The sequence below is a fragment of the Conger conger genome, chromosome 1 (assembly GCF_963514075.1).
Source record: "Conger conger chromosome 1, fConCon1.1, whole genome shotgun sequence".
Taxonomy (NCBI): Eukaryota; Metazoa; Chordata; class Actinopteri; order Anguilliformes; family Congridae; genus Conger; species Conger conger.
In genome coordinates this window covers 9,736,512-9,764,455 of record NC_083760.1, presented here as the reverse complement: position 1 = coordinate 9,764,455, position 27,944 = coordinate 9,736,512, and the positions used below count along the sequence as shown (strand labels likewise).

The 27,944-nt window shown below is 44.8% G+C and overlaps 1 protein-coding gene across 1 annotated transcript; it reads left to right on the top strand.

Annotated features, from left to right (window-relative positions):
- The first annotated feature begins 1,038 nt into the window (after positions 1 to 1,038).
- Positions 1,039 to 24,752, top strand: tmem62 (transmembrane protein 62). Its single transcript, XM_061251104.1, has 14 exons — positions 1,039 to 1,547; positions 2,059 to 2,170; positions 5,567 to 5,704; positions 6,765 to 6,810; positions 7,224 to 7,365; positions 7,663 to 7,787; positions 8,270 to 8,392; positions 8,975 to 9,130; positions 9,797 to 9,956; positions 17,620 to 17,733; positions 21,367 to 21,451; positions 21,851 to 21,955; positions 22,241 to 22,359; positions 24,129 to 24,752. Exons 1-14 carry the CDS (start codon positions 1,347 to 1,349, stop codon positions 24,444 to 24,446), a joined length of 1,944 nt encoding a protein of 647 aa, XP_061107088.1. The 5' UTR covers positions 1,039 to 1,346; the 3' UTR covers positions 24,447 to 24,752.
- The last annotated feature ends 3,192 nt before the right edge of the window (positions 24,753 to 27,944 follow it).

Sequence of the window (27,944 nt, the reverse complement as noted above, 5' to 3'; positions counted from 1 at the left end):
CATGGAACCTTTAAGATATCCTTTATTTAAACAGGGCTGTCACTTGACACAGAGGTCTCCTTCGCATAGAGAACTGTGTGTACATGCATAATACGTAGTTAAGGCAAACAATAAAGCCAATAAAGTAGATGACCTAGATACAGTAAATTTATAAATGGCAGTAAATTGAGTGAAGTGGCAAAAATTGCAATACAAATGACATCACTGGTAAAATCACACAAAATAGCATACCTAAAAGTATAGGTACATACAAGAAGCACACACATTTGAGAATAACTCCTAGACAAGCTGTGAAGGGATAGCTGGACATTATTCCACAACAGAGGTAGTAGTAAAACGTACATGAAAATTAATGCATTGTTTTACTATGCCTGGAGTAATTCAAAGACTTACTTTCCAGCAGAGAGCACAGATACTGAGCCCACTTCTGAAGTACAGTTTTGCACATAAAACAGCCAATGCTGGTTTCCCTTGGCAGAAATTGATGGCCAACAGTCCAGCCCTGTGTCTTGTCCTTGGTCTCATATGTATGACCAACATATTCTTAAAATGAAATTTAGCACAATCTTTTTAAATTGACTAGTTGTTAGACATGATGTATTTTAATGTGAGGGGGCTTTCTAATGTTGTAACTTGTGTTAATGATTACTTTTGTCACCAAGAGGGCTATTTACAAATGTAGAACACCACATAATGTGCAAACATAACAAATACCTATCCCAACTAACACATCACAGGTTGAATATGACCAAAGACCATATATCAGCTAAAATGTATGAAAGAATTTCCTCAGAATCTCAGAAATTACACATTTTTTTCTTTATTAAACCACTTTTTATTGCTATTGTTTATGAAACGAAGATATTCATTTCCAGAAAAAGCCGTTCGTTTATCTTGTCGTTATACACCATCTTTGGTTCCCATTTCTAATTCCAACTGTCCAGTTATGTGCTGGCAGTACGACGTGGTGCATTGTGGGAAGATACACATAGACCGTTGCGTCTGTCAAGGAACCTGTCTCTTCATTCTCCGGGCAGTTTGTTTACAGTCCATCAATTTGACCACAGTTAATTCAAATGTGAAACAGATTTTTAGCAAAATGTTTGAGTCTAAGCTCCGTCTTTAGAGAATACTCGCTGTTAAAAAATCAATACGTAATATTGACTAGTTACGTATTGCGGAAGCAGGAAACGCTTAGCTGAAGCCGTGCCTTGCTTGTGGGAAAAGGGCATGCCCGTATCGCTACAATGGATTCGCTTGCCTAGTCTGTCTGTGGGTTCATCTGCGTTTCCCGGCGCTCTGCCCCACACTCTCCTCCCTTGCTTGCGAAGTGCCGTTTGACCAGGATGCTGAAGGTGTTTGGCGTCGTGGTGCTTGCCGGGCTTGCGATCGCTTGTTTAACGTCCTGGATTTTGGAGAGCTATGATACCGCTTTTCACCCTAAACGGAGCGTCGGCAAACCCAACCACAGTACCGGGGATGGAGCTTGGAGCAGCGCTCCTCCGTATCCCGGAGGGGAAATGGATAATATATTCTGGTTCGTGCAGGTGAGGTGGTGGTCGTATGACAACTACTGGATGGGCGATAGCTGGTTGATAATACGATTAACTCTCACAGAGTCTTGATCAGAATTTTAAAAAATATTGCTACTGTACCGAGTGACACCAGTTATTCCAAAATGCCATTGTCTGCCGAACAAAACACTTAACTGGCTAGCTAGTCGAAAGCGTGATAGCCAGCTAGCTAGCAACCGGGATGGGTAAATAACTAAAGTGCATGGCTGTTCCCGTATTACGGGAGGTAGTTAGCCTAACATTGGATTTGATGCCGACAATGTCAAAAGGCAGATAACGATAGCTGAACTTAAATCTTGGTTGTCAAGTTTGAGAGGTACTGGTTAAATGTCACCATAGCTATAAACCTGACTTTGTTACGAGTGGCTGTTTTCTTTTGTGATCCGTCAGTAAGGATTAAGTGTATTTGTGGGTTTTATGTTAATACTGGCTACCGATCGTTAGAAATAATGTCCTTGGTAACGTTAGGCACTCACTCACACAGGTTTCGGATATTCACATCAGCCGCTTCCACGACCCCAGACGTGTTCCAGATTTCGAGAAGTTCTGCACCGTTACCATTGATGTAATCAAGCCAGCACTTGTACTTGTAACAGGTGAGTCAATGTTACTATTGGTGTAATATTGGTGTAATAACTTCCGAATGTCAACATCCTGTGTGTAGGTATATTTGTAAAGATAGTGATTTAAAAATAAACATCACATGTCAAGGACCCAGCGATAAAGGTGTCTAAGCCCCCTTTTGACATAGGCTATTTGGAACTTAAGTACTAGCATGTCATTAACAGATATCAAGGCACTACACTACCACTGAGCGCGGTTAGCAGAAACAGAGGGCATAAATGGGAATTAGCGAAGGATAAATTACGCACAGACATTAGGATAGAGTGATCATCATAGTTTGCCAGTACACTGGGCGTTTTCAAGACCAGGCTTGATACGGTGCAGGATACTATTTAGCCTTTTAGGCAAACTAAGCAGTGGGTAGACTTTAGTGCGGTGATCTTCATTCCTGGTCCTGAAGCAGGAATAGCAGCAACCATTTCAGACCCTAAAACCAGGTGAGGTGAGGTGAATTAAGTGTTGAGTAACAACAAAAGGCAGCACACCCTCTGGCTCTCCAGGACCACGAGTGAAGACCCTAGTGCAGTGTCCACGGAATTCAAATGGGGTCGCCTGAAATGTGTAGTAATTGATTTAATTTTTTTTAATTTTTTTTTTATCAAGCCTTGTAGCTTACCTAACTACATGTATTTCCTGATCAGAGAAAATAAAATGTCACTTTGTGCACTAACCTGGCTACTCTGTATTTGCAACACAGTATAACAAACATGATCAAGAACTAATTCTAGAAAAAAAAAAGTCTCTGGGGTCGCCAGAAATTTGTGATGTCAAAATGGGGTCACGAGCCAAAAAAGGTTGGGAACCACTGCCCGAGTGGTAGGGAAGGGGGAGCGGTGCTGGGCTGAATGACCTGTTCTTGTCATTATGTTATGTTACATCATGTTATGTTAAATAACAAGCACAGTTTGTATTGACCTATAAGCTGTCCTGAAATGTCTTCTAGGCACTGATAAGATACATTTCTAATGGACAAATTGGTCTAACAACACAATTTCAGCATTTATAATCATTGTATGACAGTCTATTTGAATTTCAGGTTCCCGTAAAAACAAATAAGGCCACCACAATAATAACTATTTGATATAAATATACGTACATAATGCCTACACATTTTTGGCCATACGTCTTCTGCAAATTGTGGATGCTAGCTGCGACTGAATATGCACGATATTATTTCATGAAATGTTTTAAACATTGAAAGGTTTCCTCTTTGTATTTATCATGTCTAATTTACATTCACTTTGTTAAGTAGGAGGTGTTGAAAGGGGATTTCAAAGGAGATTTTGATTTAATCTGATATTTCATTTAATGTGGTATTATGAGTTAACTATAATATATTTCTAGTATGTGTTATATAGGAGTGTATATTGGTCTCATGGTATAATATGGATTTTCTTTTATTTATAAAAAAAGAAAAAAGAAAAGAAGTTTGGCAAGTTGTGAACGATGTGCCTTTAAATTACAACACTTGCGAGTCTTGGGATTTTGGTTAGGGCTCGTTTCCTAACTCAAAATGAAAGCTGACTTTGCAGTGTTGAAAATGAGATGTCTATGGGTGATGATGTAAACCCTCACCCATGTTGTGTTGGATTCTGGTTATTTTGGTGCCGAGCCCAATAACATGCTGTCGAGCCAGCACACAGAATCACACGCCAATTTATTCGTTTATTATGCCCCCTTACAGAGATAAATAGTATTTTAATACAGAATGTTAGCATTTATTACAAAAATAGCATTTTGTAGTAACTGCAGGATTGTATGTTCAGCACGGCAAGCTAGCAAATTGATGGGTCTCTCGGCATTGGTATGGTACCGCTTGCGAAGATGACTAGTCAGGATGGTAATTCTTCGTAGATCAAACAATGTTTCACCAAACTGAACGTCTCGGGGGTTTTTTTGGTCAAGGTTAATGGCTAATGGAGTGCACATTGTCCAAATGCGGTGACTTGCTAGTTCTACCATGGCTGGCCTCCTGGTTGTATGAGGACTTGAGCAGTTTATTGCCTGTTTGTTCCAAGCCTCTTTTCCACTGTACGGGCTTCCTGTTGAACTTTGATAGCACGGCGGCGTGCTTGTGAAATGTTTGTCAGGCCCTCGACCGGGAATTGAAAGGCCATGTGGCAGACATTTCGCTTCCCTGTCTCTCGTAAGAGCTGGTGTCATGTGAACGGCCTGTAGCGTAGTGGTTAAGATACATGACTGGGCCACACAAGGTCGGTGGTTTGATCCCCAGTGGAGCCACAATTAGATCCGCACAGCCGTTGGGCCCTTGAGCAAGGCCCTTAAACCTGCATTGCTCCAGGGGAGGATTGTCTCCTGCTTAGTCTAATCAACTGTACGTCGCTCTGGATAAGAGCGTCTGCCAAATGCCAATAATGTAATGTAATGTAGTGACTTTTCATTGAATGCATTGAATGGCCTTTTTCCTAGGAAGTGATTGCAAGTGAAACATGTATATATTCAAAAATAGCTGCTGCTTCCCTGTCCTCACGATCCGCCAGTGGAGCTGTGTGTTCTCCTGCTCTGGGCGACTCCTGTGGCAGGCAAATCACAGATTATGGTGGCAATTAGAGCCCCCCCCCCCCCCCAGGAAGCGCGGTGCGTGACAACGAGGTGCCACGTTGCCACAGTGAGCCCTGCCGTTTTTAGGGTTTCATCCGGGCCGTGGGGCACATCCTCGGCTGGTACCGAGAATGTTTTCTTCAGCCGCATGCCGCGGTTGGGAGTCCCTCCCTCCCGTTTAAGATTAATCAGATGCTTCACCCCTCATTAGAAAGTTCATTATTATTGCTTTCAATCAGCGGTGGGTTGATATTAAATGCAGTCGGCTTATACACTCGACTGTATGTTTTACACTTTTTATAGAATGTGTTTCATAAAACAGATCAAATGAATTTTAAAGCCCATTAGACTGTGAATATATTGGATTCGGTTCTTTTTTGTGATTATGGGCGTTTACCGTACAAGTTTTCAATTCTGATGTAGAAAAGGAAGTGACATCAATATACCTACACCCTGAATGAGACACACTAACGAACCTTGTTGGTTATTTTCAAAGAAAAAAATCTTCATGGAGTACAGTGTTCGATTTTCTTTTCTTTTTTTTTTCACTTTCGAAAGAAGGATACCCACACACCGTATGACACGCTCCAAAGAAAATGTAATGGTGCTGACAATGTTTCAACTTTCACAGCCTGGAAACCGTGACTTGACAACATTTGGTAGCCCTGGTGACAATATCTAGTGTGACATAGTTGAATCCTTCAGCCCCCTCACCAAGATTAGACCACTGCGCTCTGGTGCACTGGTCCGGATTCAACCGTCCAACTGTCTGTGATTCGCTGTCTGTCTGTCTGTCTGTCCATCAGGGGACCTGACGGACGCGAAGACGGAGAGCAAGGTGGGCTCCTTGCAGCACGAGGTCGAGTGGCAGGCCTATCACAACATCCTGAAGAGGTCCCACGTCCTGGAGCGCACCAAGTGGATCGACATCCGCGGAAACCATGGTGACCGTCGCCCTCTCACGATTCACCCTTTCAGTGCTGACAGGAGGGTAGGGTGACCGCGGCCGGCGCCAGGGGCAACGGCGTTTCCGGAAGTCACCATAAGATCCACACGCTTATTAAGGGCGGAGACCCTCGAAAGGCTAGGAGACAGCACATCCTAAATATAGGCCTAAAACAGAGTGTTACTGAATTATATCTCACCCATTTGTTCATGCTGAGGATCTGGAAATGTTTTCGTTCTGGCTTGCCGCCCATCCCATGACATTACAGTAATGACGCTGTGCATCGGCAATGGTCATCGGGTCTTCTGCTTTCATAAATCATTCATGAATTATTCAATATGAATTCAATTACATCATGTTTTTTCTCGCCGCACAGTCGGCTTGTGATGCATGGCGCACGCTCCCGGGATCTAACCTGCGTTAACGTTAATGCGTTCCCTGACGGACTGTGATTTCGTGTTTCAACCGGTGCTTCCGGTAAAGTCGAGAACCGAGAGAGGGGAGACATTTTTCTTTCCTTTTTTCTGTCTTTCTTTTCTTCGCTGCTTGTTCCTCCTCCCCGTTATTGAATTACCGATGCTGTTAGACGTGAAACACGATCTTCTCTCTGCTGCACACCATCCCCATATTCTCAAACCACCGGAAAACATCTCCACAACCGCTATAAAATCACTGTATAAAAGCCTCTCGTTACTGGAATTCTTCCTTGGACTGTGGCCCAGTTTGAGAAACCACGATTACAGCTTCTGTATGGTCTTATGGGGGTGTTGCGTCAGTCTCGGGGTCAACTATACTGTCTCTGATTATTGATTGAAGCCACTGCATTATATTCATTTTGTAGAGACCTTTTTCAGGTACAGGAATGCAAGCTTTTGTTCATTTGTCAGCTTCATCTAAATCTCGGTGGAGAAGAAACCAATGTCTCCCTCAGTTCAGTGTGCTGACATTGTGTGTGTCGGTAAAGTCAAGAAAGTTCTTCAGACAAGAATCATCTCAAGGTTTTGATGATCTGTTGATGCTTTTCATCTCATTGCTGTGAATCTCTCTTCCCCTTTCAGATGCTTTCAATATAATTTCCCTGGAGAGTGTAAATAACTACTACAGGTTAGTTTCTACTGCTTCAAAGGATTTTAGTTGCATCAACAGTAGCAGTTGTGATTGTAGTATTTGAAAAGAAGATGATAGTAATTGTTGGGTTTTCATCCTGTAATAAATGTGTATGATACATTCAGTTGAGCTCACCGGACCTGGTCAGTTATGTAATTTTTAGGATTCAAATACTAGTCACTTCGGATTAAAAGCATCTGCTAAATGACAAAAATGTAAAACTTTACTGAGCTTATCTGGAACCACCAGGCAAGATTAATCGAGCACAGAAAAGTATGTGAATCCAAAACAATTACGTGTACACATAAATTACATTTTTTAAACTTTGACCACTTCTTCACATAATTGAAACAGGTTTGCTGCTCACCACTTGTTGTTTTTTTTTTGTTTGTTTTTTTTAACCCTGTCAGGAAGTACTCCGCCATCCAGAAGGCCGGCTCGTTCCACTACGTGCACAAGACTCCCTTCGGAAACTACTCCTTCATCTGCGCCGACGCCACACTCACTCCGGGGCCAAAGCGGCCCTACAACTTCTTTGGCATTCTGAGCCAGGTAGGGCACCTCCGAGGAACGTGCGAGAGGAAGTCGCTTTCCCCTGCTTTCAGGAGTCATTGCTCGTGTAATGGCAGTCCTGTATTACCCATTAACGGATTATATGTTTTGCAATTAGGTGATTCATGAAGTGAAAAAGAAATTACTATTTGCAATTACCATTACCAGAGTATTCAAGTGAATAAAAGAAAGAGTTTATGACCGTAATGTGAGCTGATAATGATGATGTTAATATCTGTGTGTGTGTGTGTGTGTGTGTGTGTGTGTGTCTGTGTGTCCCATCTCTCTCCCTCCCAGGACCAGATGGACAAGTTGGCCACTTTCAGGGTGGAGAGCCAAAGCAGTAACCAGTCTGTTTGGTTTGGCCATTACACCACGTCGACCGTCATCTCTCCTTTCCCGGGCGTGCGGGAGCTCATGAGGTAAGACTGATCCGTCCGGTCGTGCAGAGGCCCATGAACACTAGGCAGAAAGGTGTCAGTGGGGGCTGCTGATTGGCTTGGTCGGTTAACCCTTTGAAGAGTTCCGGTTTTCTGGAATGTTTTCTCAAAATTCTAAGTCCGTGTTTTAGAAGTTTTCTGTATTCTCTGTTTTCAAGTGATCGTTACACCAGTATTAGTATGTTCAGTTAAGAACATGGATTGGATTCAAATACTTTTCTGCGCTCTGTTGATCTTGCCTCGTGCAACTGAGACAACCAAGAGGGCCAGAAGGTGGGGTCTGCACTTTTTCAGAGTATTTCATGAGTTCCAATGCACCAGACAAGCTGGTGTAAAGTGCAGAAAAGTATTTGAAACCATTCCGTATTTGACCCAGTTCTGATTTTACTGGATCTGGAGGTTTGTTGTTGAACTGAAGTGGGCGGTCCATAATGCCCCTCTCTCCTCCCCCGTTACCTGCTCAGCTCGGCGGTGGCGTACCTGTGCGGGCACCTGCACACCCTGGGGGGGCTCATGCCCGTTCTGCACAGCCGCCACCCCCAGGGCACGCTGGAGCTGGAGCTGGGGGACTGGATGGACAACCGCAGGTACGAGCCCCTACCTCCAGCCCCCTGTCAATCACACACAGCCTGGCCTCCAACCCCCTGTCAATCAAACACAGCCCGGCCTCCATCCTGCTGTCAATCACACACACGCTGCTCTGCTTCTGCTGCCCTCACAATAAATATATTAATATAGATCACTGGCAGCTTTTATGTTCTAGTATTGATTTAGCTGACATTCGTCTCCTAAGTGACGAAGTACACTCACTGAGCACTTTATTAGGACTGTACACCTACTTCTTTATGCGATTATCTCATCGGCCAATCGTGCGGCAGCAGTGTAATGCATAAAATCATGCAGATACGGATTAGGGGCTTCAGTTAATGTTCACATCAACCTTCAGAATGGGGAAAAACTTGATCTAAGTGACTTTGACCGTGGAATGATTATTGGTGCCAGACAGGGTGGTTTGAGCACCTCAGAAACGGGCTGCTCTCCCTATTGAGAGTACATCATAGGTTCCAATACAATGGACAAGCTCAGTAAAGTGTAGAAAACTATTTGAACAGAAAACGACGATGTGTCTGACCGCGGTCTGTGTGGTTAATAAAACCGTTTGTTCTCAGGTACCGCGTGCTCGCCTTCGACCACGACCTGTTCAGCTTCACGGACCTGGCGTTCCAGGGCTGGCCTGCCATTCTCGTCACCAACCCCAAGGGGGCGCTGTACCTGCACCCCGGGGTGGAGCCGCTGGGCCGGATCCGGCAGTCTACGCACATCAGGTCTCCCCTCTGTGTGTGTCCTCTGGTGCCTCACACTCCCAGACCCATGCTTACCCCCCCGTCTATTCCTACAGCCCAACACCGCAGGGCAGCGGATTCATTCAGGGCCGGTGTTTTAATTAAATGTTCAGTGGTGGTGTCCCGTTTTGCAGAACCGGGCCTATGATTTTTCAGGGCAGGGATCAGCAACTCCCAGTCTGATACTTACCCCCCCATCTATTCCTACAGCTGAACACAGCAGTGATTTGTTGAAATGATCAGCGGTGCTGTCCTGTGGAACCAGGCCTGTGATCTTATAGGGCAGGGATCAGCAACTCCCAGTCCTTCGAGGGCCAAGAACCGCTGGTTTTCCACCCTCCCTTTAATTAGGAGTCAGGTGTGAAGACGGCGTGGCCAATCAGTAGCACTAATTACCCAGGAGAAAAGAAAAGCAGGGCTGCATTTGGATTGGAGGGCCAGAGTTGATGATCCCTGTTTTAGGGTGTTATGAGCCCTGTTTCTGACACACTGCAGCACTGCCATCCACACAATCGATACTCTCACGGGCAGAGACGCTGTCCTATGACGGTTACGTTTTGACTGTCTCCTGACAAAGTGTAATGGTGGTGTATGGTGGTGGTGAATGCATTATGAACCGGCTGTGCTCCTGTTCCCTGGCACCAATAGGATTCTGGCATTTTCCGAGGCACCAATCACAGCCGTGCACGTCAGTGTGGACGGACGCTCGCTGGGGGAGGCTCGGCCTGCCGGGGGACCGCTGTTCGTGCTGTCCTGGGACCCCTCTCTCTATGCCACAGGCCTGCACTCCATCTCGGTCAAAGTCCAGGTAAACAAAAACCCAATTCCCTATGTTCCAATTGCATTTTTGCTTGCCAGGTACTATTTAGAGAAGGAGTGGCAGGGTAGGTGAGTGGTGGAGTGGCAGAGTGAGAATGATAGAGGTGCAGAGTGAGAATGATAGAGGGGCAGAGTGAGAATGATAGAGTGGCAGAGTGAGAATGATAGAGTGGCAGAGTTAGAATGATAGAGTGGCAGAGTGAGAATGATAGAGTGGCAGAGTGAGAATGATAGAGTGGCAGAGTGAGAATGATAGAGTGGCAGAGTGGCAGAGTAAGAATGATGGAGGCGCAGAGTGAGAATGCTAGAGGAGCAGAGTGAGAATGCTAGAGGGGCAGAGTGAGAATGATAGAGTGGCAGAGTGATAGAGTGGCAGAGTGAGAATGATAGAGTGGCAGAGTGATAGAGTGGCAGAGTGAGAATGATAGCGGTGCAGAGTGAGAATGATAGAGGTGCAGAGTGAGAATGATAGAGGGGCAGAGTGGCAGAGTGATAGAGTGGCAGAGTGAGAATGATAGAGGGGCAGAGTGGCAGAGTGATAGAGTGGCAGAATGAGAATGATAGAGTGGCAGAGTGAGAATGATAGAGTGGCAGAGTGAGAATGATAGAGTGGCAGAGTGAGAATGATAGCGGTGCAGAGTGAGAATGATAGAGGTGCAGAGTGAGAATGATAGAGGGGCAGAGTGATAGAGTGGCAGAGTGATGGAGTGGCAGAATGAGAATGATAGAGGGGCAGAGTGAGAATGATAGAGTGGCAGAGTGAGAATGATAGAGTGGCAGAGTGAGAATGATAGAGGTGCAGTGAGAATGATAGAGGGGCAGAGTGAGAATGATAGAGTGGCAGAGTGAGAATGATAGAGGGGCAGAGTGAGAATGATAGAGTGGCAGAGTGAGAATGATGGAGTGGCAGAGTGAGAATGATAGAGTGGCAGAGTGATAGAGTGGCAGAGTGATGGAGTGGCAGAATGAGAATGATAGAGGGGCAGAGTGAGAATGATAGAGTGGCAGAGTGATAGAGTGGCAGAGTGAGAATGATAGAGTGGCAGAGTGAGAATGATAGAGGGGCAGAGTGAGAATGATAGAGGGGCAGAGTGAGAATGATAGAGTGGCAGAGTGAGAATGATAGAGTGGCAGAGTGAGAATGATAGAGTGGCAGAGTGAGAATGATAGAGTGGCAGAGTGAGAATGATAGAGTGGCAGAGTGAGAATGATAGAGGGGTAGAGTGGCAGAGTGAGAATGATAGAGGGGTAGAGTGGCAGAGTGAGAATGATAGAGTGGCAGAGTGAGAATGATAGAGGTGCAGAGTAAGAATGATAGAGGTGCAGAGTAAGAATGATAGAGGTACAGAGTAAGAATGATAGAGGTGCAGAGTGAGAATGATAGAGGTGCAGAGTGAGAATGATAGAGGGGTAGAGTGGCAGAGTGAGAATGATAGAGGGGTAGAGTAAGAATGATAGAGGTGCAGAGTAAGAATGATAGAGGTGCAGAGTAAGAATGATAGAGGTACAGAGTAAGAATGATAGAGGTGCAGAGTGAGAATGATAGAGGGGTAGAGTGGCAGAGTGAGAATGATAGAGGTGCAGAGTAAGAATGATAGAGGTACAGAGTAAGAATGATAGAGGTGCAGAGTGAGAATGATAGAGGTGCAGAGTGAGAATGATAGAGGGGTAGAGTGGCAGAGTGAGAATGATAGAGGGGTAGAGTGGCAGAGTGAGAATGATAGAGGTGCAGAGTAAGAATGATAGAGGTGCAGAGTGAGAATGATAGAGGTGCAGAGTGAGAATGATAGAGGTACAGAGTGAGAATGATAGAGGTGCAGAGTGAGAATGATAGAGGTGCAGAGTGAGAATGATAGAGGGGCAGAGTGATAGAGTGGCAGAGTGATGGAGTGGCAGAATGAGAATGATAGAGGGGCAGAGTGAGAATGATAGAGGTGCAGAGTAAGAATGATAGAGGTGCAGAGTAAGAATGATAGAGGTGCAGAGTAAGAATGATAGAGGTACAGAGTAAGAATGATAGAGGTGCAGAGTGAGAATGATAGAGGGGTAGAGTGGCAGAGTGAGAATGATAGAGGTGCAGAGTAAGAATGATAGAGGTACAGAGTAAGAATGATAGAGGTGCAGAGTGAGAATGATAGAGGTGCAGAGTGAGAATGATAGAGGGGTAGAGGTGCAGAGTGAGAATGATAGAGGGGTAGAGTGGCAGAGTGAGAATGATAGAGGGGTAGAGTGGCAGAGTGAGAATGATAGAGGTGCAGAGTAAGAATGATAGAGGTGCAGAGTAAGAATGATAGAGGTGCAGAGTGAGAATGATAGAGGTGCAGAGTGAGAATGATAGAGGTGCAGAGTGAGAATGATAGAGGTGCAGAGTGAGAATGATAGAGGTGCAGAGTGAGAATGATAGAGGTGCAGAGTGAGAGTGATAGAGTGGCAGAGTGATGGAGTGGCAGAATGAGAATGATAGAGGGGCAGAGTGAGAATGATAGAGTGGCAGAGTGAGAATGATAGAGTGGCAGAATGAGAATGATAGAGGGGCAGAGTGAGAATGATAGAGGTGCAGAGTGAGAATGATAGAGGTGCAGAGTGAGAATGATAGAGTGGCAGAGTGAGAATGATAGAGGGGCAGAGTGAGAATGATAGAGTGGCAGAGTGAGAATGATAGAGTGGCAGAGTGAGAATGATAGAGGGGTAGAGTGGCAGAGTGAGAATGATAGAGGGGTAGAGTGGCAGAGTGAGAATGATAGAGTGGCAGAGTGAGAATGATAGAGGTGCAGAGTAAGAATGATAGAGGGGCAGAGTAAGAATGATAGAGGTGCAGAGTAAGAATGATAGAGGCACAGAGTAAGAATGATAGAGGTGCAGAGTGAGAATGATAGAGGTGCAGAGTGAGAATGATAGAGGGGTAGAGTGGCAGAGTGAGAATGATAGAGGGGTGGAGTAAGAATGATAGAGGTGCAGAGTAAGAATGATAGAGGTGCAGAGTAAGAACGATAGAGGTACAGAGTAAGAATGATAGAGGTGCAGAGTGAGAATGATAGAGGGGTAGAGTGGCAGAGTGAGAATGATAGAGGTGCAGAGTAAGAATGATAGAGGTGCAGAGTAAGAATGATAGAGGTACAGAGTAAGAATGATAGAGGTGCAGAGTGAGAATGATAGAGGTGCAGAGTGAGAATGATAGAGGGGTAGAGTGGCAGAGTAAGAATGATAGAGGGGTAGAGTGGCAGAGTGAGAATGATAGAGGTGCAGAGTAAGAATGATAGAGGTGCAGAGTGAGAATGATAGAGGTGCAGAGTGAGAATGATAGAGGGGTAGAGTGGCAGAGTGAGAATGATAGAGGGGTAGAGTGGCAGAGTGAGAATGATAGAGGTGCAGAGTAAGAATGATAGAGGTACAGAGTAAGAATGATAGAGGTGCAGAGTGAGAATGATAGAGGGGTAGAGTGGCAGATTGAGAATGATAGAGGTGCAGAGTAAGAATGATAGAGGTACAGAGTAAGAATGATAGAGGTGCAGAGTGAGAATGATAGAGGTGCAGAGTGAGAATGATAGAGGGGTAGAGTGGCAGAGTGAGAATGATAGAGGGGTAGAGTAAGAATGATAGAGGTGCAGAGTAAGAATGATAGAGGTACAGAGTAAGAATGATAGAGGTGCAGAGTGAGAATGATAGAGGGGTAGAGTGGCAGATTGAGAATGATAGAGGTGCAGAGTAAGAATGATAGAGGTACAGAGTAAGAATGATAGAGGTGCAGAGTAAGAATGATAGAGGTACAGAGTAAGAATGATAGAGGTGCAGAGTGAGAATGATAGAGGTGCAGAGTGAGAATGATAGAGGGGTAGAGTGGCAGAGTGAGAATGATAGAGGGGTAGAGTGGCAGAGTGAGAATGATAGAGGTGCAGAGTAAGAATGATAGAGGTGCAGAGTAAGAATGATAGAGGTGCAGAGTGAGAATGATAGAGGTGCAGAGTGAGAATGATAGAGGGGTAGAGTGGCAGAGTGAGAATGATAGAGGGGTAGAGTGGCAGAGTGAGAATGATAGAGTGGCAGAGTGAGAATGATAGAGGTGCAGAGTAAGAATGATAGAGGTGCAGAGTAAGAATGATAGAGGTACAGAGTGAGAATGATAGAGGTGCAGAATGAGAATGATAGAGGGGCAGAGTGATGGAGTGGCAGAGTGATGGAGTGGCAGAATGAGAATGATAGAGTGGCAGAGTGAGAATGATAGAGGGGCAGAGTGAGAATGATAGAGGGGTAGAGTAAGAATGATAGAGGTGCAGAGTGAGAATGATAGAGGTGCAGAGTGAGAATGATAGAGGGGTAGAGTGGCAGAGTGAGAATGATAGAGGGGTAGAGTGGCAGAGTGAGAATGATAGAGGTGCAGAGTAAGAATGATAGAGGTGCAGAGTGAGAATGATAGAGGTGCAGAGTGAGAATGATAGAGTGGCAGAGTGAGAATGATAGAGTGGCAGAGTGAGAATGATAGAGGGGTAGAGTGGCAGAGTGAGAATGATAGAGGGGTAGAGTGGCAGAGTGAGAATGATAGAGTGGCAGAGTGAGAATGATAGAGGTGCAGAGTAAGAATGATAGAGGTGCAGAGTAAGAATGATAGAGGTACAGAGTAAGAATGATAGAGGTGCAGAGTGAGAATGATAGAGGTGCAGAGTGAGAATGATAGAGGGGTAGAGTGGCAGAGTGAGAATGATAGAGGGGTAGAGTAAGAATGATAGAGGTGCAGAGTAAGAATGATAGAGGTACAGAGTAAGAATGATAGAGGTGCAGAGTGAGAATGATAGAGGGGTAGAGTGGCAGAGTGAGAATGATAGAGGTGCAGAGTAAGAATGATAGAGGTACAGAGTAAGAATGATAGAGGTGCAGAGTGAGAATGATAGAGGTGCAGAGTGAGAATGATAGAGGGGTAGAGTGGCAGAGTGAGAATGATAGAGGGGTAGAGTGGCAGAGTGAGAATGATAGAGGTGCAGAGTAAGAATGATAGAGGTGCAGAGTGAGAATGATAGAGGTGCAGAGTGAGAATGATAGAGGTGCAGAGTGAGAATGATAGAGGTACAGAGTGAGAATGATAGAGGTGCAGAGTGAAAACGATAGAGGTGCAGAGTGAGAATGATAGAGGTGCAGAGTAAGAATGATAGAGGTACAGAGTAAGAATGATAGAGGTGCAGAGTGAGAATGATAGAGGTGCAGAGTGAGAATGATAGAGGGGTAGAGTGGCAGAGTAAGAATGATAGAGGTGCAGAGTAAGAATGATAGAGGTGCAGAGTGAGAATGATAGAGGTGCAGAGTGAGAATGATAGAGGTGCAGAGTGAGAATGATAGAGGGGTAGAGTGGCAGAGTGAGAATGATAGAGGGGTAGAGTGGCAGAGTGAGAATGATAGAGTGGCAGAGTGAGAATGATAGAGGTGCAGAGTAAGAATGATAGAGGTGCAGAGTAAGAATGATAGAGGTACAGAGTAAGAATGATAGAGGTGCAGAGTGAGAATGATAGAGGTGCAGAGTGAGAATGATAGAGGGGTAGAGTGGCAGAGTGAGAATGATAGAGGGGTAGAGTAAGAATGATAGAGGTGCAGAGCAAGAATGATAGAGGTGCAGAGTAAGAATGATAGAGGTACAGAATAAGAATGATAGAGGTGCAGAGTGAGAATGATAGAGGGGTAGAGTGGCAGAGTGAGAATGATAGAGGTGCAGAGTAAGAATGATAGAGGTACAGAGTAAGAATGATAGAGGTGCAGAGTGAGAATGATAGAGGTGCAGAGTGAGAATGATAGAGGGGTAGAGTGGCAGAGTGAGAATGATAGAGGGGTAGAGTGGCAGAGTGAGAATGATAGAGGTGCAGAGTAAGAATGATAGAGGTGCAGAGTAAGAATGATAGAGGTGCAGAGTAAGAATGATAGAGGTACAGAGTAAGAATGATAGAGGTGCAGAGTGAGAATGATAGAGGTGCAGAGTGAGAATGATAGAGGGGTAGAGTGGCAGAGTGAGAATGATAGAGGGGTAGAGTAAGAATGATAGAGGTGCAGAGTGAGAATGATAGAGGTGCAGAGTGAGAATGATAGAGGTGCAGAGTGAGAATGATAGAGGGGTAGAGTGGCAGAGTGAGAATGATAGAGGGGTAGAGTAAGAATGATAGAGGTGCAGAGTGAGAATGATAGAGGTGCAGAGTGAGAATGATAGAGGGGTAGAGTGGCAGAGTGAGAATGATAGAGGGGTAGAGTGGCAGAGTGAGAATGATAGAGGTGCAGAGTAAGAATGATAGAGGTGCAGAGTAAGAATGATAGAGGTGCAGAGTGAGAATGATAGAGGTACATAGTGAGAATGATAGAGGTGCAGAGTGAGAATGATAGAGGTGCAGAGTGAGAATGATAGAGGGGTAGAGTGGCAGAGTGAGAATGATAGAGGTGCAGAGTAAGAATGATAGAGGTGCAGAGTAAGAATGATAGAGGTACAGAGTAAGAATGATAGAGGTGCAGAGTGAGAATGATAGAGGTGCAGAGTGAGAATGATAGAGGGGTAGAGTGGCAGAGTGAGAATGATAGAGGGGTAGAGTGGCAGAGTGAGAATGATAGAGGTGCAGAGTAAGAATGATAGAGGTGCAGAGTGAGAATGATAGAGGTACAGAGTGAGAATGATAGAGGTGCAGAGTGAGAATGATAGAGGTGCAGAGTGAGAATGATAGAGGTGCAGAGTGAGAATGATAGAGGGGCAGAGTGATAGAGTGGCAGAGTGATGGAGTGGCAGAATGAGAATGATAGAGGGGCAGAGTGAGAATGATAGAGTGGCAGAGTGAGAATGATAGAGGGGCAGAGTGAGAATGATAGAGGTGCAGAGTGAGAATGATAGAGGGGCAGAGTGAGAATGATAGAGGTGCAGAGTGAGAATGATAGAGGGGCAGAGTGAGAATGATAGAGTGGCAGAGTGAGAATGATAGAGTGGCAGAGTGAGAATGATAGAGTGGCAGATTGAGAATGATAGAGGGGTAGAGTGGCAGAGTGAGAATGATAGAGTGGCAGAGTGAGAATGATAGAGTGGCAGAGTGAGAATGATAGAGGTGCAGAGTAAGAATGATAGAGGTGCAGAGTAAGAATGATAGAGGTACAGAGTAAGAATGATAGAGGTGCAGAGTGAGAATGATAGAGGTGCAGAGTGAGAATGATAGAGGGGTAGAGTGGCAGAGTGAGAATGATAGAGGGGTAGAGTAAGAATGATAGAGGTGCAGAGTAAGAATGATAGAGGTGCAGAGTAAGAATGATAGAGGTACAGAGTAAGAATGATAGAGGTGCAGAGTGAGAATGATAGAGTGGCAGAGTGAGAATGATAGAGGTGCAGAGTAAGAATGATAGAGGTGCAGAGTAAGAATGATAGAGGTACAGAGTAAGAATGATAGAGGTGCAGAGTGAGAATGATAGAGGGGTAGAGTGGCAGAGTGAGAATGATAGAGGGGTAGAGTGGCAGAGTGAGAATGATAGAGGTGCAGAGTAAGAATGATAGAGGTGCAGAGTGAGAATGATAGAGGTGCAGAGTGAGAATGATAGAGGTGCAGAGTGAGAATGATAGAGGGGCAGAGTGAGAATGATAGAGGTGCAGAGTAAGAATGATAGAGGGGCAGAGTGATAGAGCGCTCATTCCTGTGCCTCTCTCTCAGGACTCTGCCGGGCGCTCAGCGGTGCAGGAGCAGCAGTTCACCCTGGAGGGCAACGTCGCTCTGGGATTCGGCTTCGTCCAGTCCTTCATCCTCCTCACAGACCACTACATCATGGTACTGCTACACCCCTAAACTGCACCCCTAAACCACATCATGTTCCTGCTACACCCCTAAACTACACCCCTAAACCACATCATGGTACTGCTACACCCCTAAACTGCACCCCTAAACCACATCATGGTACTGCTACACCCCTAAACTACATCATGTTACTGCTACACCCCTACACTACACCCCTAAACCACATCATGGTACTGCTACACCCCTAAACTACATCATGTTACTGCTACACCCCTAAACCACCACATCATGGCTCTGCTACACCCCTAAACCACATCATATTACTGCTACACCCCTAAACTACACCCCTAAACCACATCATGGCACTGCTACACCCCTAAACTACACCCCTAAACCACATCATGGTACTGCTACACCCCTAAACCACTACATCATGTTACAGCTACACCCCTAAACTACACCCCTAAACCACTACATCATGTTACTGCTACACCCCTAAACTACACCCCTAAACCACATCATATTACTGCTACACCCCTAAACTACACCCCTAAACCACATCATGGTACTGCTACACCCCTAAACTACACCCCTAAACCACATCATGGTACTGCTACACCCCTAAACTACATCATGTTACTGCTACACCCCTAAACTACACCCCTAAACCACATCATGGTACTGCTACACCCCTAAACTACATCATGTTACTGCTACACCCCTAAACTACACCCCTAAACCACCACATCATGGCTCTGCTACACCCCTAAACCACATCATGTTACTGCTACACCCCTAAGCCACATCATGTTACTGCTACACCCCTAAACTACACCCCTAAACCACATCATGGTACTGCTACACCCCTAAACTACACCCCTAAACCACATCATGGTACTGCTACACCCATAAACTACATCCCTAAACCACATCATGGTACTGCTACACCCCTAAACTGTACCCCTAAACCACATCATGTTAGTGCTACACCCCTAAACTACACCCCTAAACCACATCATGTTACTGCTACATCCCTAAACTACACCCCTAAACCACATCATGGCACTGCTACACCCCTAAACTACACCCCTAAACCACATCATGGTACTGCTACACCCCTAAACTACACCCCTAAACCACAACATCATGTTACAGCTACACCCCTAAACTACACCCCTGAACCACCACATCATGTTACTGCTACACCCCTAAACCACATCATGTTACTGCTACACCCCTAAACTACACCCCTAAAACACATCATGGTACTGCTACACCCCTAAACTACACCCCTAAACCACATCATGGCACTGCTACACCCCTAAACTACACCCCTAAACCACATCATGTTACTGCTACACCCCTAAACTACACCCCTAAACCACTACATCATGTTACTGCTACACCCCTAAACTACACCCCTAAACCACTACATCATGTTACTGCTACACCCCTAAACCACATCATGTTACTGCTACACCCCTAAACTACACCCCTAAACCACATCATGGTACTGCTACACCCCTAAACTACACCCCTAAACCACATCATGTTACTGCTACACCCCTAAACTACACCCCTAAACCACATCATGGTACTGCTACACCCCTAAACTACACCCCTAAACCACATCATGATACTGCTACACCCCTAAACTACACCCCTAAACCACATCATGGCGCTGCTACACCCCTAAACTACACCCCTAAACCACATCATGTTACTGCTACACCCCTAAACTACACCCCTAAACCACATCATGATACTGCTACACCCCTAAACTACACCCCTAAACCACATCATGGTACTACTACACCCCTAAACTACACCCCTAAACCACTACATCATGTTACTGCTACACCCCTAAACTACACCCCTAAACCACATCATGGTACTACTACACCCCTAAACTACACCCCTAAACCACTACATCATGTTACTGCTACACCCCTAAACTACACCCCTAAACCACTACATCATGTTACTGCTACACCCCTAAACCACATCATGTTACTGCTACACCCCTAAACTACACCCCTAAACCACATCATGTTACTGCTACACCCCTAACCTACACCCCTAAACCACATCATGTTACTGCTACACCCCTAAACTACACCCCTAAACCACATCATGGTACTGCTACACCCCTAAACTACACCCCTAAACCACATCATGATACTGCTACACCCCTAAGCCACATCATGGTACTGCTACACCCATAAACTACACCCCTAAACCACATCATGGTACTGCTACACCCCTAAGCCACATCATGGTACTACTACACTCCTAAACCACTACATGTATTAATTTTAAAACTGTATTTTCTAATAATAATAATAGTAATAATAATAATACAGCAGAAGACAGTTACACAAATGAAGGTCCCAACATCAGAAGTCAATGAATAAAATATGATATAATAATCTATAATATTACAATATTTTATAATCACACTTGTCATAGTAGTACGCTTTGGACACCTACACTGACACAAACCGTTTACTGCAGTGTCGGGCTGTGTGAAAGGAGTCCTCAGTGACTTGACGAAAAGGGCTGGTAGATTGCTTTATCTGGGTGAAGTAAATGGGTCTGAGAGCGGGGATGCAGATCTGAAAGGCTGGTAAAGCCACAAAGGCAATGGAGCGATGCATCAGCACGTGTAACTGAAGCTTGTGGAACCAAACATTTAGATCAAGCTCTCATCTAATCATCAGCTCACAGCCCTTATCTTCCGGGGGAAGAGGACTGCACTCAACAAAGCCCGTCTTGCTTTTCTGTTCTAAGGCAGACGCCATTTCTTTGTGAGGCTGATTCGAGCCATGGCTATACTGTATGTTTAAGAGGATTTTGTCCTTCTTGAGTTTATCTCACTCCTCTTTAGTTGAGTTGAGTCTTTGAGCTGTCTTCACAAACCACACTGGCACTTACTGTAGGCTGGTTACATTTAAATGCCTTCTTAAATATTTTAACATGCCTCTATTTCAGTTACTTTAATGGAACGTGTGTTTCTGTAACAGTTGCTTAGGTAAACATTTGCTAATATGCATTTGGTCATAGTGGTATTTTTGTACAGGTAAAAAGGAAATGTACACTTCAAATCAAAATGCAGAATTCTGAAAGGGAGTTATTTACGTACCATACTTATTACTCTTTTGCATTCTCGGACAGCACATGGGAAAACCCTAAAAAGTTTATTTAAACACTGGTATCAGACTGATCCTCTTGCTTGAGTGAGTATTTTGGGAAACTGCCCCCTACCCCCCAAACCTATGGCCACAGCGCCCGCTCTACCCAGTCTACCCAGAATCCTACATTTACATTTTACATTACATTTTAGTCATTTGGCAGACGCTTTTAATCCAAAGCGACTTACAAGTGCATAGGTTCTACCATAAGTCAAAGCATCACATCCAGAAACTAGCAAAATACACATGAAATGCTGTTCTAAACATAGTTGTCATCATAAGTGCCTTTTTTTTATTTTTTATTTTTTTATTTTTTTTGGGGGGGGGTTTAGACAAGGATAGGGATATCAGAAAGGAGGGGAAGGGGAAATCAGGAGGTAGAGTTTGAAGAGGTGGGTTTTGAGTCTGCGTCGAAATAGGGGGAGGGTTTCTCCTGTGAGGCGTGGCTGTACTCTTCTCCCGTCTGCGTCCCCAGGCCCGCGTCCTGTTCGTGTTCGTGGTGCTGCTGAACGTCGCCGGGCTCATCGTCTTCCGGGTCCTACGGACTCCCACTCTGAGAGGTGAGGCCGAACAGCCACTTGCGCGTGTCGAGCGGAGGTGTGTCCGCCATTTTAAACTGTCTTTTCACGCTAACGTCTGGCTTTGATGACTTAATTAGCCCTAACGTTTACGCCGTCTTAACATTTTGGCTACATTTCTTGATAAGAGCGTGATTGACAGTTGAAGACCTGTTCTCGATATGAGCTGTTTTATGTAACCTTCGAGTGCAGCAGTGTTGGTGTATAGAGCCAGTTAGCTAATTTAGCCAGGGGTAATTTGTGGAAACAAAAGTCTGCGTACACACCGGCCCTCCAGGATCAGAACTGCCCACCCCTGATGTAGAGTCTGTGTAACTGATATTGATTTGTGGCAGATGTTTCATTTTTGTGACTCCTGATTGCTTTGCTCTGTTTCTTCAGTGTCTTCAGGAGTGCAAGCCCAGATCTACATGTCCCTCCATATCCTCAGCAAAACTGACACTTTCTTCTACTCCCTGCTCATGTTCAACCTGTGCACAGCCTTGGGTACGTTCAACTTAAAACAGAAGACCGAAGATATTTATATATATATATATATATATATATATATATATTTTGTATGAATCCTTTATTTTAAATGGGTGATCGCATTGAGATTGGAATCTCTTTGAAGTGGGACCTGTAGAAATCACATACAGGCATAGAGACAGACAGATACAAGATTTAATTTGTTACTTTCTATTGTACACTTAGCAGATATCCATACTAGGCCTGTTGTGTGTTCTCTGTTACTGTATGATGTGTGTGTGTGTGTGTGTGTGTGTGTCGCAGGTCCCTGGTTCATCGGCGAGGTGATCGACGGACACAGCGGAGCGTGTTTCGCGTTCGGGGTGTTTGTTGACGGGCACTTCCTGGAGGGCAGTCTCACATTTGTGGTGGGAGTCGTGCAGGTGAGCAGATCTCTGGAGGAGGAAGGTTAAATCCCAGAGGGTTTAAAACCGTCAGACGTCGGATTAGAGTTTCCAGAGGTGAAAGTTTGTGTTTGTGAATGTCTAGTTTTCAGAAATCTTTCTGTGTTAAGGGTGCGTTTGTTTATTAGCACCCAGGGCCATTGCCCATTGTTGTCTGGTCGTCTGGTAATTTGCGCTCTAGACACTTTGGCTCAAGTGACAGTTGATCCGAGCACCCGATTGCTCCAATCTAAAAAATGGCTGAAGAGGCTTTTAGTCAGATTTATGTGTGCCCTTTGATGTTCGAACCACAGAGCGCAGTCGTGACTCGCTCCATTTTAAGTTTTGTATTCATTTTTTAAAAAGTAGCAGCTCTCATGAAGGGAAGCTGTGAATTTGCAGCTTTTCTGGTCTCCGTATGCTGAACTCCTGTTAGCTCTTAGTGTTACCACAGCAATTCTATTTTGGCTGGTTTCTGCAGAGGTTTCATAACTCTGCAGTAAAGCGGCCTTGTACTCAGTAATCCAGTGAGTTCAAATCCAGTGATTTTCCATCTAAGCCTACATGGACGTGCAAAATAGACCATTGTATTAATTAAAGAAACATAATGAAGGGGATATGATATACAAATGGGCAGTAGATGGCAGTAAACCCTCTGTAAAGGCCATGGACTGTGTCATCTGCAGACCAGTGTCGGGAGTCTCTGTATAGATAAGTTTGGAAAACATCCGACTAGGACGCCATTTTGTTGGCAAAACGTCTCGCATGAACACGCTGAGCGGTCCCCGGTTTTTGGACCGGCAACATTTTCACACCTTTGGAAGATTCTGAAAACTGCCGAATTTAAATTAACTGCAGAACCCCAGGGAGTTTGCATAGAAGAAACTCAAAATTCGTTTCAAAATTAGTGATGGTTTTATTATATTTTCCGCACCGATCAATTTCCATATGAAGCTCGGATTGTCACTTTAAACTCTACCATTAATATAGATTAATTTGATTAATATTTAATGGAAGGTACACGCTGACAAGAGTCACAGGCAAAGCATGCTGGGAGATCATGCTGAAAGTATGCAGAGAAAGGAACACATTTGTGCTTTCACACTATCATGTCACAGTATTACAGCTCATTTTTAGCTGTTGTTTTGTGAGAAAGGGTAACTTCTGCTGCATAGATTCCGTGTGCGTTAAGATTAAATACAGACTCCTCATTGATTTTACACCAACAGAAATATTGGTCGGTAAGTTTTTGGTATTGATTTTTTTAATTGAGTCCTTAAATGTGTAACATGGTTATGAGTGCAGCAGTGTTCCCCGTGTGCAATCCTGTCAGAATGAATGGTCTCCATGAGAAGGTTTTGAGGATGCTCTGCAGGAGTGCCAGTTATGCCAGACACCAAGCCAAACATAACACAGACACACACACACACACACACACACACACACACACACACACACACAGACACACACAGACAGACAGACAGACAGACAGACAGACAGACCAGGAAGGGAGTTCAAATCTCGAGTTCTGAAGGAGAAAGGGAAGTTAGAATCTCGAGTTCTGAAGGAGAAAGGGAAGTTAGAATCTCGAGTTCTGAAGGAGAAAGGGAAGTTAGAATCTCGAGTTCTGAAGGAGAAAGGGAAGTTAGAATCTCGAGTTCTGAAGGAGGATGGGCAGTTAGAATCTCGAGTTCTGAAGGAGGATGGGCAGTTAAAATCTTGAGCTCTGAAGGAGAAAGGGTGGTTAAAATCTCGTGTCCCGCCCGCAGGTGGTCTTCTTCAACATGCCGCTCACCTGCTACCTGTGCTGGAGCCTTCACCTGCGTTGCCGTGGTAACTCTTTCCGCTCCCACTTTCGGCGTGCGGGCCGCTTGCTGACTGCGGGGGTGCACCTGGGCATGCTGGTCCTGCTGAGCTGGCAGGCGTACTCCTGCTACTTCCTGCTGGAGACCTACGGGCCCCTGGCCTTCTTCCTGTCTCCCGTACGCACCTGGGCCCTCGGCCTGGGCCTGCTGCTGGTGATCCGTGCCTGGAGAGGCCCCGCCCCCCGTCTCCGTGATGACAGCAAGGCCACCGCACCGTCATGACGACAGCACCAGCCTCTGCTTCGGTTCCCTTCCTGGTGTTATCATTTCTTTTTCATGTGTTCATTATGCCATTTTTTAAATTTATTTTTCCACAGATTTTATTGGTGCCAAGTTTCTTTTCCACTTTGTAAACCACAACAGGAAGTTTCTCCCCCTAGCCAATCACTTTTAAAAAAGTGTAATTGTGCATAATTGTAGGTATACCACTAAAATTGTTGGGGCTCTACTCTGTAGCGCAACCAGCATAATTTCTAGACCTGTCAAAAAAAACACATTACTTGGTAATTGGCTGGAACAAAAACCAGCTCGCAGACCGGCCCTCCAGGACCGGAGTTGTGCTCCCCTGGTGTAGTCCCTGGATGACAGATAGTTTTTTTGTTTTTACACGCTTCACAGTACATCCTGAAGAAGGTAACCACTTTCAAACCCGAATGAAAAGACATGCCTCAGCATTTTAGACCACATGTCAGTTTTCTTATGAAGTAATTTCCTCATTTTGATTACTTTGGGTAACACATCCTCAGATACTCCCCTCACCCTGCAGTTTTTATTTTCATGGTCTGAATTTTTATTTTCTTCTAAAACATTTGATTTGCTGTTTCTGACTGCATATTGTTTTCCTCATGATTTGATGTTCCCATGATCCTCCATTGCAGCAGACTCAGGCTCTAGCCATGGTCCCATGGGAGTGCTGACACGTGCGTGAGTTTACAGTGCAAATATGCACTACCCTAAACTGTACTATGCGACATCTTCAAACTTACCAGTGATCGAGTAACCGTGTCTCGTTCTTTGCCAACCGTGATCAAACTGTGCTCGGACGTCATTTGCTAACGGTAGTCATCCTCTTCTGGACATGAACTGCTCACTGCACCGATGTCCCGCGCTTCCATTTGTATTAGGTTGTAAAGCATGATGGGAAGTTGGTTTATCAGTGTCACACCCTTGCACAGTTTCAGCCAGTGAACCTTCCGCCATTTTGGGTGTCGCTGCTCTGTATACACTAAGACGAGGGTTAGGGAGACAAAAGAAACTGCACTGTGTTGTCATGGATTATTGACGCTTCTTGTGGGCAGGAATGTGTTGGGAGTTTGATTTGACGGCGAGTGTGAACTACGCTGCGTTCAGGATACGAACTCCGCCCGTTTAAATGTTTCATGAAAGTCGCTGTCGGGTCTCGCCAAAGAGCAGGCCCCCCGAAGGTCAGGAGAGACCGTTACGGGCCAGTTCGTCTCCTGAATCGCGGTCACAGGAAGTGACCGTTGTTCCACTGCTTGGAGTCACGTCACATGACAGGTTTCTACCTCTATAGAAATGCAATTTATTTTGATTTTTTTTTTTTTTAACGCAACTTTAATGAAGAATCAGTTGGATGGGAAAACGGTGTGTGAATAATATTGTTTATGATACCTTTTGACTGAAGATTGTTGGTTATAATTAGCATTGGGTATACGTGGGTATTATCAATGTCAAAACAGTTTTGCTCTTCCTCCTCTGTACATACACCTTAGCGTCTCTCTTACAGGATTGACCCCCCCCCCCCCCATTCTTTTTCATAACAAAACAAATGATCTGTTGCTGTTCAATCGCCTTTACTGTCAGTCGGCTGTGTGGTGATGATTTTGTTGTTTCAGTATTATTTTGATTCTGCCGATTGTGCGCGGTGCTTCCATGGTAACGGTGCGCACGCCGTGGTGGTCCCGGCCCCCGTGGCAGTGTGCGGAGGAGTAGCGCAAGGGCTTTCCGACGTAGTCCGCGCCGCGGCGACTGCCAAGCAGAACCTGACGCTCTTTAACATTTACCCAGCGCTCGGTGTCACCCTCTCGCTGATCTCCGAAACATTTTAGACCGTGCGCTCGCTGCTCGTCCGGTTCCTGCGGTTTACTGGGTCAAGGACAGAGCCACTGCTAGCCTGTGAAATGAGCACTAGGACATTGTTCAGTGTGGCGTTCTGGGAAAACCACTACACCGATAAGGGGCATTCTCCAGGGAAGGAACCTGTGCTAGCATTTCAAGGCATTTTTTTTTTACAGATTTAAATGTGAATGTAATACTCATAAGTTAGTTTTCCTCTTTTTGTTGACGAGTTTTAGGTTTTCATTTGAAAAGGGTCAAATGAAAGGGATTAGTACCAACATATCAATGCAGATTACTCACAAAAACACAAATTACAACAGATCGGATTTATTTTTCCGAAGTACAAAATGACTACAAATTTTTTTAAGTATTGACTGATCAGCTGTCTTTATGCCTTACACTGTTTATGTAGTTCATTTTGTGTATATAGATTAATTTCTCCATTTTGTGAATATAGATAGCTAATTTGTCTCTGGTGTGCATTGTGCGATCACGGTTGATTACTGATTGCAGCTTGGGGGGGGTGTTGGGGTAGGGGTCACAATGTTTCCCCAATCATGCTGGATGGGTGTTCAGTGAAAGTTTTTGAGTCAGCTGTTGTAAGGGACACGTGTTCTGCCTGCAGTACCCTCTGTCGGCTGTTTCGTTTAGCTCGATTCCTGCCAATGATTATAGCTGTTGTTTCTCAGGAATGTGTTGAGACTTGGATGTTTCCAATTCTGTTTTAGATGTACCAATGGATTCTGGAGGAAAAGTATCTAGAAGTTTCCATTCTACACTTAGGATAAAAGGTAGTTGCTGCTCTCTTAACAAAGGGAGGATTTCAGGTTTTCTTGTTTGTCGGATCGACACAGTATGCATCACATACAACACGAGATTGATAAGTAGTCACTTTAGTGAGAGGGGGAAAAAAAAATGTTTAAAAGATTATTGTATTGTATTGAAACAAGAATATATTATATACTTTTGTGATTTATTTATGATTTTTTTAAATTTACATATTTATTGTGATGGTTGTTTTCTGCCTAATTAGCCAATGTTGGACATTTCTTGACCATTATATCACCAGTTTGTGTCCACCTTTATGTAGTCAGTTTCTGACCTGATATACCCAGGAGAGCTGATCTCTCCGGAGAGTATGCTGGGAGCACCCCCTTGGGCCAGAATGCCCGGGACTCAGGCCAGGGACTGGTGTCCAGTCTCATCTGAAAAGGTTTGGTGTGTGCGCAGGTTTTAGCCCAGTACTAAGACCCCTGATTCAGCTTATGAAGGTCTTGATTGTAGACCGTGATTAGTTGAACAGGTGTCATAGTGCTGGGCTTAAACCCAAAAACCTGCACCCGCACCGGCCCTTTTCGGATGAGACTGGACACCACCTGGTACAGAGCTCTGCTCTCCAATCTTCTGAGTGTAGGAAAGTTGAGAGAGCGCGCGTGTGTTTGTGTGTGTGTGTGTGTGTGTGTGTGTGTGTGTGTGTACACTTGAAAGAGGATGGCACATTTTCATTTTCGTTTTTTCACATTTAAAAACAAGAAAAAAAAAGAAGAAGAAATATTGCTGTACCTTCCCTGCAGTATGACACTGTTCTGCAGTTTGTAAATTGTGCTTTTGAAAACTGAAATGAAACCACAAACTTCCATC